The sequence below is a fragment of the Petromyzon marinus genome, chromosome 29, assembly GCF_048934315.1.
Source record: "Petromyzon marinus isolate PM22_M1 ecotype Great Lakes invasive population chromosome 29, UKy_Petmar_22M1.pri1.0, whole genome shotgun sequence".
NCBI classification, from domain to species: Eukaryota; Metazoa; Chordata; class Hyperoartia; order Petromyzontiformes; family Petromyzontidae; genus Petromyzon; species Petromyzon marinus.
In genome coordinates this window covers 3,452,118-3,467,702 of record NC_133695.1, presented here as the reverse complement: position 1 = coordinate 3,467,702, position 15,585 = coordinate 3,452,118, and the positions used below count along the sequence as shown (strand labels likewise).

Genomic DNA, 15,585 nt, shown 5'->3' with positions numbered 1-15,585 from the left:
AATAGTTTAAAGCGATTTGAAGCATGTTTTATATTTTTTTTGGGGGGGGGGGGAGGGCAGAGCTTTGTGACGTCATATTTGAGGGGGGGTCTGACTTTTTGTGACGCCGTGTGACGATGGGGGGGGGGGTCAAAAATCGTCCAAAATCGCGTGACGTCATTTATGGACGGCCCCTAAAACTGGCTCATAATTTGGCAAGTTTTCCTGCATGTGTTTATTGGCATGTTGGGAGTCCTCGTTCGCCAGCCATGATCAATCCACTGCTGGATGAATGTCACCATTTCCCGCGGTGCTGAGATTCGACAGTGCATCCGTCTTCCGCGCGCGAGTATGTGTAATTGCTTAATCTCCGCGGCTGTTTTCCGATCCGTTGGCTGCCACTCCGTTGTTAGTCTCGACTCTGGAGTCTCGACCAGCAGGGAGAGAGGGGGGGACAGGGAGAGAGGGGGGGCAGGGAGAGAGGGGGGGGCAGGGAGAGGGGGGGGCAGGGAGAGGGGGAGCAGGGAGAGGGGGGGTAGGGAGAGGGGGGACGGAAGTCGCGCGTGTGCGAGACGAAACCGGAAGCGGAAACGAGGAACGGAAACTCAGCGCACGTGGGTGGCGGGCAGCGTGAAGATCGCGCGTTGCCTTTGAGCGATCCAGAGTCGCGGTTAACGATTCCAGTTATCGCGTCGAGCCACCAATCGATTTTTATGTCTTTGTGTGTGTGTGTTTTATATCGATGTAAATTCAACGCAAAGTCGGCACAGTGGCTGAACAGTTACTCTTGACCCACACTTCACACCAATCGCGAGTGATATCTGTATATATATAGATATCAAAACACGATTATCCTTCACGCGACTCTCGGGCATCGCGAGCGTGCGAAGCGACATTGCAATCGATTAATGTCGACTCAAAGGAGGCAGCGATGGCGTGGGCATCGCTGCGGAGGAATAAGACGTTCAGATACGGGGTCCCCATGCTGGTGAGAGAGAGACAGCGAGAGAGAGACAGCGAGAGAGAGACACACACCACCACGGACGGCTGGCGTTCATGCGCAACGCCTGCCCCATGTTTTGCTGACGGGAGAGCTTGTGGGTGTGCAGCAGCAGCAGCAGCAGCTGCGGTAGTAGCACTGAACGCCGTCCTTGAGATATCCGTGTGTCACAACAACACGTGGATAACGAGTGTGTGTGTGGTGTGTGTTTGTTGAAGTGAGCGCTAGTGCATTGGTTAGCGCGCTGCGCTACGAACCCGGCGACCCGAGTTCGATTTCTAGGTGAGGCCCAGTGACGATTAATCTGAACCGGTCCTGGGCCTCCCCAAGGTCCGACAGCTTTCCCCGCTATTTTAAAGCACGAGGGAACGTTTATTATAATCTACTGTCCGTGCGTGTGTGTGGCCAGATTTGTATCTGGGGAGCAGTTAGCACGCCGTGCATACGAACCTTGCTACCTTGGTTTAAATTCCTGCTCGCGGCCAACACCAGTGACGATTATCTGAACCGGTGTCAAGTGAGTACCCGGTGCGGTGGTGTAAACATCGCCACTGGGGTTTTTCTAAGGTGCTCGCTCACAGCACTTGCCCCTACAGCCTGTAACGGCTATACGGGAGGGTGGGAGTCTTTGTCTTTGGAGCTCAAAGTACACCTAGCCTGGCACAAGCGCCGCCGCCGTGATGTCACCTGCACTTAGTTTTGTTGAGGCTCCCCAATAAAGGGGGCGTCCCGAACGAGCAAGTAGCTGACAGAGGTCCCCTGTAAGAAGTCGGGATCGCGTTCGTGCGAAGCTTGGCGGTGATGGGATTGGAACGTTCAGGATTTGATGTACACGATGTTTAAGTCTTGTGTCCACACACAGCCTTATCAGTGTTGGGTCTGTGTTTGTGTAGGTAGGTATCGCCGCGGTTGTGTCTATGTGTGTATAAATGTCTCTTAATGTTTCCGTGTCTCTTTGTTACGTCTTTGCATGCCTCTTGTTGGTTTATGCCGCGGGGCCTGTATCTCGTCTGTCTCTGTGTTTCTATCACTAATCTTCTGTACTTGCCCCAGCAGTCGGTTAAGACTTTACGGGGAAGCTTTTATGAGCTTGCACGTCTGTCCTCGTGCTGTTTCTCGATTGTGGCCCTGTTAATACTGGTGCCACGGTGGCTAGGAGATGTTAACCACCTCGCATGGTATGCAGGAGGTTGTGGGTTCAATCCCGACCCTGACGCCTGCTGCTGCTGTATATTTGGAGTTTGTGTCTCTCATCATCATCACGGTGGCTAGGAGATGTTAACCACCTCGCCTGGTATACAGGAGGTTGTGGGTTCAATCCCGACCCTGACGCCTGCTGCTGCTGTATGTTTGGAGTTTGTGTCTCTCATCATCATCACGGTGGCTAGGAGATGTTAACCACCTCGTCTGCTATACAGGAGGTTGTGGGTTCGATCCCGACCCTGATGCCTGCTGCTGCTGTATATTAAGAGTTTGTGTGTTCTCCCCGTGGTCGCCTGGATTTGTTTTCTCCTGCACATTGAGAAGCACGCGTTGAGAGTATTTGGCTGCTAGAAATTTCCTATCTGGTCAAATGAAAACGAGTGGTTTTTTTTCACTACATCTGCCTTTATCTGTGCGGCAGACTTTACGTGGCTCGTTGTCTCTTTCACTCACGGATGTAATATCGTGTCCGTGTGTTAAAGACAGCTTGGGTTGGTGGTGATGTTGATGATAATGAAACTCCTCTCAAGGGCGTCCTGTGACCTTCCGCTAAAGAGCTAGCGACCACCCTCATCAATCACTCGGCCACGTGCACCAGTGTGGATGGCAACATTATTTAATACGGTGTCACTCGCTGACAGCAACATACTTAACATAATAAGGCTTACACGTGGGCAGCAATCTTAAAATATACTATGGCAACGAATATCATGTCGCGTTTTTGCCGAATGCTCAGATTTAACTATTAGATTTTTGTTATTTTTCACAATTTTGCGATCGGTTTGCCCACAAGCGCAAAGTTGTGCATTCGGGAATTCTCGCGAGGGTTGTTACGGAACGGCTCGTGGAAGGAGATATCGCAGAACGACTTCCGAGACATCGTCAAGTGACATCATCCACACGAGGGGAACTGCACTCCCACATTTCGTAACTTCAGAGATGTTCAAACAATCGATGTGTTCAGTTCTCAACTGGAATTTAGCCAAATGAGTTGGAAAAAAAGCCGAATGTAACATTTCGTTTTTTTATGTGATTGCGCTCAGACCATCAACTTGCTACAATTGAGAATCAGGTTTAACCCCATCTCAAAAGACAAAGATTTCCCGTATAGCCTCAATAGACTGTAGGAGCAAGTGCTGTTAGCGAGCACCTATGAAGGCCGGCACAGCGCAGCACACTAGGGGGTGGGTGGCCAGCACCACCCCTGTCCACCTTTGTTTCTCCAGTGGCAAAGTTTACACACGACACCAGGTACTCATTTAAGGCTGAGTCGACCTAGAGGAGGCACAGGACCGGTGTTGGCCTTGAGCAGGAATCAAACCCGGGTGGCTGGGTTCGTGGTGCAGTGCGCTAACTGCTACACTACTGCTGCCCATTCGGGCAGCGAAAAAACTTTTTTTTTTTGCCAAGGATGTCGGTGGTCCTCATCTGCCTCTCACCTCTGGACCACCTGGACATCTCCGAAGCTTTACTCATTGGCAATAATTTTCTTTTCCAAACTCCATTTTCAGATCATTTTTTTTAATGCTCAGACTATATTGAATTCATAGACTTTCACGTAAAGGCAAAATCAATTAAAAAACATCTTATAATTAAGTACATTGGGGTTGTGCTGTAAATTTGAAGTGTGATGTAAGTTTATTTTAGTTTAAAATAATGAGAGGGGAAATTGCTTCGAGGTAAGATCATTTAAACACAATAGGATCATGTAGGAACCTGTGATCCAACATTGTTGAGTCCTGGGTTCTCATCCGGGCAGCTGATTCAACCGGGTTCTTAAGTGTGTGTTCCCGAAGTGAGTTGATGGTCTCAGGCTTGTCACTAAAGACTTAAGTACAAAAAAACCCGATAAAGTTTCGTTTTTACCATTTGGCAAAATTTTAGCTCTCACAAAAATTATATATTGGTTTGGCTATCACATCACAAACATTACTCAGTCGCAAGCCAATAGGGAAAGTGTTTCTGCCGACTCTAGAGACCAGAAGGCACTTGAAGGTATCTGGGAGGGGCCACTGATATCAAAGTTTGAATATATTTATGCTGGAGGAACACAATGAGCTATAAAGCTATTTTTTTACAGATGTCCAGTAGTTTCACAAATGTCCATGGTATCTGGGAGGTGACACTGGAATCGGGGAAGGGCACACTGTGGTATCTGGGAGGTGACACTGATATCCGCTTTAGCGGGCCGATCTCGAACACGCCGGCTTGCTCTGGAGCACGAGATTTTTCCAAACAGATTCTTGACATCATATGCGTTCATGCCTCGAGCACAAGCGGAATTAAATTCGGGGTAAAAAACAAAAATCTTCCACTTTTCACCATTTTTAATTTCGGCATCATCGCTTTGCTTCGGCAAGCACGGCCACGCTGGTGACGGCGGCGTCGCTGGTGACGGCTGGCGGTGACCTCGCGCTTCCAGGCCTCGTCCTGGCGCTGGCCGTTCATTGCTTCCGCACAGGCACACGCTGGCAGTTTGGACTTGGCAATCGTTTAAAGTGCCCCGGGTGGGGGGGTGATGTATGTTGCGTAATAAAAAAAACCGCAGGGAAAAAAATGCCACTTGCAACAGATACTAGCTGCACGCTAACAAGATTATGCGAGCGGTATTCGGCTCCGAACGGAATTGCGTTGCGGTGCTCTTGTGGTTTGAATGCGGTGAACCTTTCGCTGATTTAAAAACCAATTCAGTTTCCGTGTGGCGGCTTAAGAATCAAGATTACAGTCGGCGAGAGCATGTGTGTTTTTGTGCGACGAGGCTTCGCTGAATATGGAGTATTCATTGAATTATTTGCGAGCATGCTCTTCGGATGTGCCTTAAATTGTGATGCTGCGTCGAGGAGGTAAGGTTCTCCGTGTACATTGAATAATTTGACGTATGTTTTTAATTCGATGTGGCTATGGCACACGGTGAAAAAAACTTTGTAAAACAAAAAAAATCCAACTTTGTTCCCTTGGGCTGACGCTTTCGATTTTGGAGTTTTTGGTCGGTTTTTGGCCTTTGCTGCGAAGCGTATTTCCTGGCTGTGCTGCTGCACCCGAGTTGTTCCACTTGTCTTTCGTTCGGCACGATTTCCGACGTTTCGCTCCACGCGGAGCTTCGGATATCAGGGGTGGGAGAGTGCGAGGAGCGGATTAAAGTTAGATGAGAGCGGAGAGAGGTAGGCAGGGATATCATGAGCGTAAGAATGGATTTTAAATGACAAATTAGTTAATCGTTCCTCCGAGCACCCAGGCAAACGGAGTCAACGCTGAGACGCGTAGTGCTGCTCTCAAACTGAATTAAATTGTGTGAGCTTAGTGGCAAGAATTTAAAAAAATGTTTTATCCCCTTCACCTCATTCCTTCCACTAAGCTCTTCTCGTGATATGTATTTGAACAGGGGGTGGCGGTAGGTGATTACCATCTCGCTCCTGCTTTTGTTTTTTTGTCTCGAACGAACAGACGACATTGACATGCGGCGGCGGCGGCGGCGGCGATGCCAGCCAACGTCGTCCACAGAACACGACCGCTAAATAAGAAAATACAATTACTCCTCCGTGGCACAATCACCGGCTAGCCCGCGCCGGCCGCTGAAGTGGTCCGTGTTTGCCTTCCGGTGTCGTACGTCCAAATATAATTAACACAAAGTTCACAGTGGGTTCGTGCAGGTGAATTCACTCATTAAACTGCGTTTTTTTTAGTATTTTACGGCACCGTAATTATGTTACAGCTGTCTAACTGTGAGGCGTAGTGGCAACCTTTACTACGCAAACCGCTCACAACGGAATTAGCTGTTTAAGAAGGGTGTGCTTTATTAAATGATTTTGATGCTGTTGGGAATTTGACAAAACATTCAGGATTAAAAAATTGCCATAGCAGCGGAGCGAAATTATTTCAGGCTGAGCCACCCTTTCTGATTCTTGTGTTGGCTCGTACAATGTTTCGTTATCACCTCGGGGGAATCCATTCGTATGGATGATCTCCATAATGAGGGGTGTGTGTCAGATAATTTGGCTTTGCGAATGGATTCGGAATCGTTTACATTTTTTTGCGTCTCATTTTGGCCATCTCATTCACATAGTTTGACAGTCGGTCGGCAGGTTATCGTGTGATGGGCTGAGGTGTGGGCACTCCCACCTCTTCCGAGACGTCTGGGCAGCGTGGAAGACCAGGACAAAATACCTTTTAGAGGTCCTCTGGACTTCTCTCTCGTGGAGGGCCTTCCTCTAACAGTGGCATGAGGAAGAAATTGCAGGGCTGCACCTTTGCCACCTTTTGTATTGTTTTTGCCTGCAAAACGTTGTTCAGTCCTTTAGCCTAACTTAACTTGAGCCGTGTAGAGCCCTTTATTTCAAAGCACTGTTGGCTGAAGGCCTTCCCACTTCAAGTCGGAGGACATGGGGGTGTTTGACCTTATATTCATCATAAATAATCGATCCTGATGATCATTATGCATACAATGCATGATCCTTGCACACGCAATTCGATGCGTGTACGATGTGCGTCAGAATCGATTTTAATTTAACCTTATGTTCCTTGACCAGATCAGCGAGGTACCATGGTGCCCCGGCTCTCGCACAATCTCCCGGCTCTCGCACAATGTCCGTGATGCAGTCATTTTTAGTCTGTCGATGGTCGGCGATGCGGCAATCGACTCATCTCGACGGGCTGTACTCACGATGATGCACTATTCAAAGTTGCATTTTTCGACAACGGATTTTTTTTATGCTCATGTTTGGAGTTTCGACATCGTGGAGTAGCACCGATTTCGGATTGATTGGTTACCCCAGTCACGGAGTTAAGTACACCCCTGTAAAAAAAAATAGTGTCCCAGAAAGAAAATATTGAATTGCCTCGGCCATTTTGTATTTTTTGGTACCCCCGGGATACCGCCATAAGGATCAATTGTCAAATCGATTTGCATCCATCGTCGATCTGCTGTCGGCTTGTACCGCGTGTTGTTCAGCCTGCTGCACGACGTTTCGATCCACGCGCCGGAAGCTTCTCCGGCAAGCCGGAGAAGCCCAGAAGCTCCCGGCGCTCGGAGCGGGAACGTCGAACGCGAAACAAAACACGGTGCGATCCGAAATCTCATGGCGGGCGGCTACGCGGCAGAACAGTACAACGGCGCGCGGCTCACTCGCACTCCAACGAAGCTTTGTGATAATCGGCACTGTTTCAAGGTCTTAGTCATTGCCACAAATTAACCACAACACCTCGCTGATCTGGTCAAGGAACATAAACCATCATGTGAACTCCGGTCATCCTCGCAGCGGCTTTTGGATAAGCCATCGAACAAAGATGGTGGTCACCGCATCGCGCGCTTTCAGATGCACTCCTGCGGTCGTCTGGAATGCTCTTCCTTCCGATCTTAGGAAATAACTAGAGCTATGCACTTTTAAATCATCTTGATTGAAAAATAGAATTTCTTTAAAACTGTTTTTTTGTGTTCAGTTTGTCCTTCCCCCTCACCTAAAATTAGCATGGTTGGCTGCGTACGGTGCGAAAGAAAATTTAGATTTAAAGCTTTCGTGACTGCAGGGATTCATATTCTTGGTTCTTTCGGTAAAGTCACGTAGAAGGGAACATAAACCATCATGTTGTTTCGACTGCAACACAAGCAATCATCATCAGATTGCTTGTGTTGCAGTCGAAACGTCGTGAGAATTTTATTGTTTTATATTTTTATTATTTTATTGTTTCCCTTCTACGTGACTTTACCGAAAGAACCAAGAATATGGTGCGAAAGAAGTTCAACGTACATTCATACGAGTCTGCTGCCACGGTCGCTCGTGGCGCATCTCCTGCTTGCTGGGAGCGTCGCGGATTCTTCTGGGTCCGCTGCGTGGCATGCGGGGACCACGCCGGGTTATCTCCACGGCGGTGGCGGCACGCGCGATGGGGATGGCATGTGTCGTTGAAAATATAACAGCGTCGTCGCTATCTATCCCGTGGTGTCGCACTTGATTGCGGCAAACAAATGCTGGCGGCGGTTTTGGCGGTGACGAGTTGCCGACGTGATACCCGCAACTTTGGGATTTACAGCGCTAATGGGAGTTTAAAAAAAATTATATTGTATTTGTACTGTGAGGCTTATAAAGCGTAGTAAAGGAATTTAGGCGGTTAATGCGGCGATGGTGAAACTCGCAATGCGTCTCGGAATGAAACGTGAGATGAACTTAATAGGAGGCTGCTAAAGTGGAAGTCATAGAGTACAGCGGGTTCGCTAAACAGGAGCTCGCCAAAGAATTTGCTCGCCACTGATGTTTGTTGTGGCGGGGAGTCAATGATTAAACATTTTTGTTTACGTAAATTGTTTGGTCATATTGCAATGGTTGTGCACAATTGCATAAAATACATTTGTCAATAACACTGTGACCTTAAAAGAAAAACAATAGGTGACGTTTCTGGGCAAGGGTCCTTCTGCAGAGGCTTCACGGTCGCGAGATGTTAACTCCCTCGCCTGGTATACAGGAGGTCGTGGGTTTGATACCAACCCTGACTCCTGTATATTCGGAGTTCAAATGTTCTCCCCATGGTCGAGTGGACTTTTCTCCGAGTCCTTGGGTTTTCCCCCCCAGATTTCGAATCGACATCACACATTTATGGTATTTGGCTGCTGCTATAAATTCCCACGTGATGAGCCACTTCGTTGAGTTATCGTTTGTGGCCAGGTCGCTTCTGAAAATGAGCCACATAGCTCATTCGACCTTACCTGGTAAAATAAAAATCGATTAGTTTCATAGCACATGATGTTCTGTGAGGCTGAGCGAATGCTAAAAAAAGTCACCTGTTAAATATATATGGTACAGATATGTCCTTTTAATGCCACAGTGCAACTGACAAATGTATTCAGTACAGAGATGTATATATAGCACTTTTCATCGAAATATCACAAAGCGTTGTACTTGTAAAAATGTCAACACTCCGTACAAAACAAGATTAATCAGGGCAAGCAAGATACAACGTATATTTATATAGATATGAAAGGCTATACAAGACAATTCAATTATGGGTAACAGATTGCTCCAGAACGGGAGGCGCAGTGCGTTAACCACCAAGCCACCCCAGTTTTGTTTTTATAAAAAAACACACACACGTGTGTGTATGTGGGCGTTCTCAAGTCATCCCAGGACACACCTCAGTTGGAACGTAATTGGGAAACGGGAAGGAGAGTGAGAGATGTGGGATTCTTAGGATCCATACTCTTTGGTTTTTTCGGTAAAGTCACGTAGGTAAAATAAAATAAAAGAAAACAATTAAATCACGACGTTTCGGAGGCAACACGAGCTTCCGTCTTCAGGTGGAACAGTCACAGCAAGATCGCTGCATCAAGTGGGGGGCTCTGAGACCCTCGAGCTTATATACAGGTTAAGGTGGGGGGGAGGAGCCAAGTAGGGGACATTGATGGGGTGCGGCGCCAAGTTAATCCGTCTTTTGTTATGTTGAGGGTGCGGGGGATGCGGTGGGTCACTGCACGGGGCAATGGAAAAATGGTAACAAAAATGGAAAAATTCGAAAAGAATATGCTGTGTGCGCTTATAAGGTAGCCAAAGTTTTGACTTGGTTTATGACATCTTTACAGTGGTTGCTTAATTTTAAACCATCTTTTAAGCAACCACTGGAAAGATGTCATAAACCAAATCAAAACTTTAGCTACCTTATAAGCGCACAGCATCTTCTTTTCGAATTTTTCCACTTTTGTTTCCATTTTTCCATTGCCCCCGTGCAGTGACCCAACGCATCCCCCGAAACCTCAACATAACAGAAGACGGATTAACTTAGCCCTGCACCCCATCAATGTCCCCTACTTGGCTCCTCCCCCCCCCTTAACCTGTATATAAGCTCGAGAGTCTCAGAGCCCCCCACTTGATGCAGCTATCTTACTGTGACTGTTCCACCTGAAGACGGAAGCTTGTGTTGCCTCCGAAACGTCGTGATTTTATTGTTTTATTTTATTTTACCTACGTGACTTTACCGAAAAAAACCAAAGAGTATGAATCCTTGCAGCCACGAAAACTTCAAATCTAGAATTCTTAGGATCCGTTGAGTGCTTGACTCCCCGAGGCTCGCGGGGGCCTGAGTAAGGCGCCGTGTACGTGCCAATGTTAACCCTTTCCCGTTCTGAGACGTCTGAAGGTTTTGCCGGGCGCGGGTGGTCCCGTTCGCCGCCCAATCTCGGAACCTCGCGTGCGGCTCGGCGTTAACTTTATTCATGGCGGCGTAGCGCCGTTGTTTTTAAAGACACCGTTACTCACCGCAGAGAACCGTAGCGACACGATCGCACGCTACGATAGCCGACGCCAAGCTGTGCCACACGCCCCCCCGCATGGCCTTGTGGGAGCCTCGGTAACTCCTTTCGATGACGGACACGTACGTCGTCGTAACGGAATCGGAAGAAAACCTGACGACGTACCTGACGACGTACGTCGTCGCAACGGGAAAGGGTGAAGAGGACCGGCGACGGCAGCGCGCCGCACAAGAACGCGACGCGATCGGACAGCGCCGTCAACATTCTCAACGGAGAAGTGAGACGTTGCTTGGAAATGCATTTCATCCAAAACAACACCGCCGTACTCTGCAATGCACTGCAGTCATGCGCTGGTGGCTGTCGCGTTCTCAGTACAATGCTACTCGTGTTTTATTATTCTGTGCATGTTGAATGTCTTTCGCGCCGCACGTAGCCAACCGTGCTACCCAGGAAAAGCCTCTTTTTCAGGGGGGTACTGCCAAGCCTTTGCAGCCGTAGGGTGACGTTGCCGCTTTGTGTAATCCCGACAGAGGCATTTGGATTGAAATATTCTTTTTTTTTAGCATTGGGATGGTTGGCCAATACCGTTTTCATTGTACTTCACTTTTTTGTTGGTGTCCCTTGCAAAAAAGGTTGGAGAACTTACAAACCCCCACACAGCAAGGCACTCGAGCCGGGAATCGAACCCATGGACCCCTTTGCTGTGAGGCACAAGTGTTACCGCTGCGCCACCCAAATGCCCCGAAAATTTTTACTCGTGCACGTCCGTTCGTGCCTGTTGAGCGTCTTTCACACCGTACGTGGCCAGACCGTGCTCATGGGAGATTGCGAAGTTGCTAGGTGCAGGCCCAAAGGTCTGAAACGCCAAAGCGGGCCAGCATCAAACAGCATAAATTAAAAGTGTAAATGGATAAGATTGCGACGCGTTTCTTGAATCGAGCAAAAGGTTACAATCAGATCTTTGGCGGAAAAAAAAAGACAATGGGAGGGAATTCCCAAGTCGAGCCAGTGCGAGGGAAGCGGCAGACAGAGAATGCAGTGTGGTGAGCGAGTGAATGCGTTGCTGTGACCGGCACAGTGTGGACGAGACGGAAAGGTCAGTCCGTTAAACGTGGGTGGGAGGCAACTATGAGTGATGTTCAAGGGTAAACGGTAACCAATCCTAGTTGCGATGGCAGAGTGATGAGGTGACTGAGACCCCCCCCGCCCCTCCCAGTAGGGGGCGAGTGCTGGGACACTGCAGGGGTGGAGGGGTTAGGGTTCGCGTTGAGCACGTGGCGTACGCGGTGGCGACTCGACGGTGCTCGCGGCACAACTCCCCCCGGAGTCGGCTCCCCTTCGTTCCCGGTGCTTGGCGACGGATGCCCCCCTTCTACGCCGCCGCCCCCCCCACCCCCCCTTCCGACCTCGCCATTGTCCCGCGATTACACGAGAGATGGATTTGCCCTGGCAAAGTCGGCACAGATGGCGCGCGCGTGTGGTCATCCCGCGCAAATTAATTGCGACGCGGAGAGCGATTGTAAAAACGTGATCCGCCGGACGGAAAAATTGTGATGTCATCGCGCGGGCTCTGGGAATCCGAGCGCGGGTTTTCATTTCTTTTTTTGCGGCGGTACGAAAAAGGATGGCGGCAACTTGGGGAGGTCTTCATTCAGCAGTGGATTTACCACGGCCGATGGTGACCATGATGACGATGGGTGACGATCGATCTGTGTAGCGCTGCTTCCACGAAAAAAGTTTATTTCTCAAGGTCGCGTTTTGCGCAAATCCTGCGGTGGCCGTGCTGACATTATTTCCCACCGGTTATTATCCATGCCGCTGGTATGGATAATTCTGGGTTTGCTGGCAGGCTGGAGTGCGGGGCACGTAGCTATTAGCCACAGTCATAGCGAGAGGAGATGTACTGGATGTGGTGTTGCTGGGTGCGGACATTTTTTTGGGGTCAACCGACCTGGAAAGATTCGGTGAAAATTAAGCCCTGTGTGCGGTGAACTCTTCTTCTCTGAAATCCACAGACAATTTGATCGAGTGCCTGGAAGGAAGCGGGGAGGGAGAGAGGTGGCGGGGGGGGGTCGAGGGCTTTTTTTGAGGTTTCCGTGGCAACACCATGAGGAGTGCTGCCCTCTAAAGGAAAACAATTCTTGTTCATTAATCAGCGTCCAGTCTGGTCCTCGGGGAAGTGCCCCTAGGCCTCTCTTCCAGGGTCACGGGTCACGCCGGAGCAGTTGCTACGAATGAAGCCTTCTTGATATTTTATTTACACTGCTTTCGCCGACCCACTGACCGGCGAAGGCTGCATACAGTGAGGGAAAAAAGTATATGATCCACTGCTGATTTTGTACGTTTGCCCACTGACAAAGAAATGATCAATCTATAATTGGTGAGACGGTGACAACAGTTGGTGCGATTATTCGTGTGCATACCTGGTAGCCAACTACAAAAAAACGTCTGACCTCTGTGATTGCCAACAAGGGTTTTGCCACCAAGTACTAAGTCGTGATTTGCAGAGGGGTCAAATACTTATTTCCCTCATTAAAATGCAAATCAATTCATAACATTTTTGACCTGCGTTTTTCTGGATTTTTTTGTTATTATTCTGTCTCTCACTGGTCAAATAAATCTACCATTAAAATTATAGACTGATAATTTATTTCTCAGTGGGCAAACGTACAAAATCAGCAGGGGATCAAATACTTTTTTCCCCTCGCTGTATTTCCACGCCGTGTTGGCCGGTCGCGCCGGTTGTTCGACCGCTGGCCGGGGGGTGCGTCATTGACAGCTTGGCGATGCCAGGTTCGTGTGGCGCGGTGTCGCAATCGCTGCGCCATCGCTCCAAATAAATAAAAATATATCCTTCCGCACGGTTTTTAAATTTTATTTTAACGTATGATCTTAATTGAAGCTTACATTTTACTCAACATTTTGATTGACTGCAAATCCTTGGGAATTAACTTTGCCAATTCTCAAAATTGGGGAAGCCTGGAAGGGGTGGCTGGGGCACCAGCGGTGCGGCGGTCAGTCGTCCGCGCTTTAAATCTGCCGACCTGAGTTCGCGTCCCAGCTCACGCGACGGATCCTCCAAGTCTGGACGAAAGTTCGTGCGCACGCGCGTAGGAAGCCGCAGCACTCTTTCCTTTTACCAAACCCAAAAAATAAATGAAGGATTTGGCGCAGTAACAACAATACCAGCTTTCGGCGGCGCGCACTTTGCATTTGAACCGCGCGTGCGTGCTTTTTTGTTACGCTTATTAGTGGCGTCCCTTATATACGTTTAATACTTGATGAGGGTGTTCCTTATTTTTGAAAAATAGTAATTGTGAGATTGCTGTGGTCATTCTTGAATTATTACATAACCGTGACATTTTGTCTTAATGAAAGGATGTTTAGGGGTTGCTGTCTTGCTCCTAGTATGTGCATTTATATATATATAAAAGTATAGAACACAGTGGGGTTGGTGTAATGAATGGGTTTGCGCTCCGGACTTGCAATGCAGAGGTCGCCAGTTCGATTTGATCTCCCACCGTGGCTGATGAAACGATGGCGGTGCAGGTTTCTTAAATCCACCTGGCAGTATCAGCGGGTGCAACCACAGTGAGCCAATCGGCAGGTTGCGTGCGGTGCGGTGACGTGTGGCGACTCGGATCTCCTGGCGCGGCGGTTGAAGCATTGATGCAATTTACCGAAAAATCCCTCCGACTGTGGCCAAGTAGCGGCACATAAGCGTGCGTACGCCCACGGTCGGTCGATGAGTGGGTCGCTTGCGGGTGGGGTAATATGTGGATACTCCCACCTCTTCCAAGATGTCTGGCCCAGTGCGGATGAGCAGGCCAAGTACCCGATAGAGGAGGAGGGCTCCTCTGTCGCTTTCTCGAGTGGAGACCCTTCTTCCGGTTCCATCATTTTGCCTGAGCAATGAACAATTGCAGGGCTACACCGGTAACTTGGCCTAGATAAAATTTGAAATGGTTATTTGTTGAACTTCACAGGCGCCGGTGCACCTTGTGGGGAGAGACCGTGAGGCGGTGGGTGGGGGAGGCGGGGGCGGTAGGGGGCTGTACCTTTGCGATGGATGAATAGGTCAGACACTCGGGGTCAGATTTTGAAACATGTGATCTCGGGGGGGGGGGGGGGGTGGGCTTTCACTGCGGTATGTGTGCCCGGGGCAGGCCTCCAGAGCGATAGTAATTTCATCCTGGCCTCCTGTTTTGGCGACCGGGGTGCAGGGTGTAGGAGGGGGTCCCATCACGCGTTGACCTCTTTGCACAGCTTGCGGTCATGGTGCTACGGTGGTAACGCCGCTAGTGGTGTGGTGTTGATTGGTGCTGGTGGCAGCGGCACCGGCGGTGGCTCGGTGGCTGTCCCTGGTGGGCGTGAAGCTGGTGGCAGCGGCGATGCTGGTGGTGATTCTGATGGCGGTGGCGGCGGTGGGGGTGGTGCTGATGGCAGCGGTGGTGTTGGCGGTTGTAGATGAGATGGCAGTGGTGAAGGTGGTAGCTGCCCTGGTGGTGATGGTGGTAGTTTTAGAGGCGGTGGCAGCCGTTGGGGCGGTGGTGGTGGCGGTGGTGGCGGTAGTGCAGGCGTCTGTCGCGCTCTAAAATATTGACTTAACGTTTCCGCAGAATTTAAGGTGAAGTCTATTTTGCCTCCGTCGCGTGTGATTAGGTTCGCTGAGACGCGGGATAATCTGAGGTCGCTGGCCTGCGTGGAATGATGACTGCGCCCTCCTCCCTCCCCCCCCACCCTTTGGCTACAAAAAACAGATTTGAGCGAGAGCCCGGGAGCCCGTGGAGTTGGTGCTTCACCAACGCCGTAATTACTTCCTTGCCCGTACCGAACGCCGGTCCGTCCAGCTCGCGCGACGGGCTGCCCCCCCCCTCTTTCTCTCATCTCCCCCCCCGTCTCCGCCCTTTGTTCCGCGATGTTTTTTTAATCAAAATTAATTGTGGTTCCCGCCAGTGCCTTGTTAGTTATCCTGTCCGTTACTTTGCTGTTTAGCGCTGGCATATTTGGCCTGGTTGTTAACAGTCATCGAAAGTACAACGATGAAATATCGTTGTACACTTGAACAGTTACACTTGTGTTCGTGGTTTGTGAGCGGGCGACCAAGATTTGAGAGCCATCCCCACGTATGCGTGGTGGGTTTCCTCCTGGCTCTCCGCTCCCCTCCCTT

At 49.5% G+C, this 15,585-nt stretch overlaps 1 protein-coding gene across 2 annotated transcripts in view; it reads left to right on the top strand.

The window, feature by feature from the left end:
- The first annotated feature begins 606 nt into the window (after window positions 1-606).
- The window catches only part of COX16 (cytochrome c oxidase assembly factor COX16), a 42,578-nt gene continuing 27,599 nt past the window's right edge, over window positions 607-15,585 (top strand). Inside the window, exon 1 of one of the 2 annotated variants that reach the window (XM_076070466.1) lies at window positions 607-967. In XM_076070466.1, the coding sequence (XP_075926581.1) occupies window positions 911-967 (57 nt within the window). In that variant the 5' untranslated portion in view covers window positions 607-910. The remainder of the gene's footprint in view (window positions 968-15,585) is intronic. The other variant, XM_032962952.2, reaches the window with a different exon arrangement.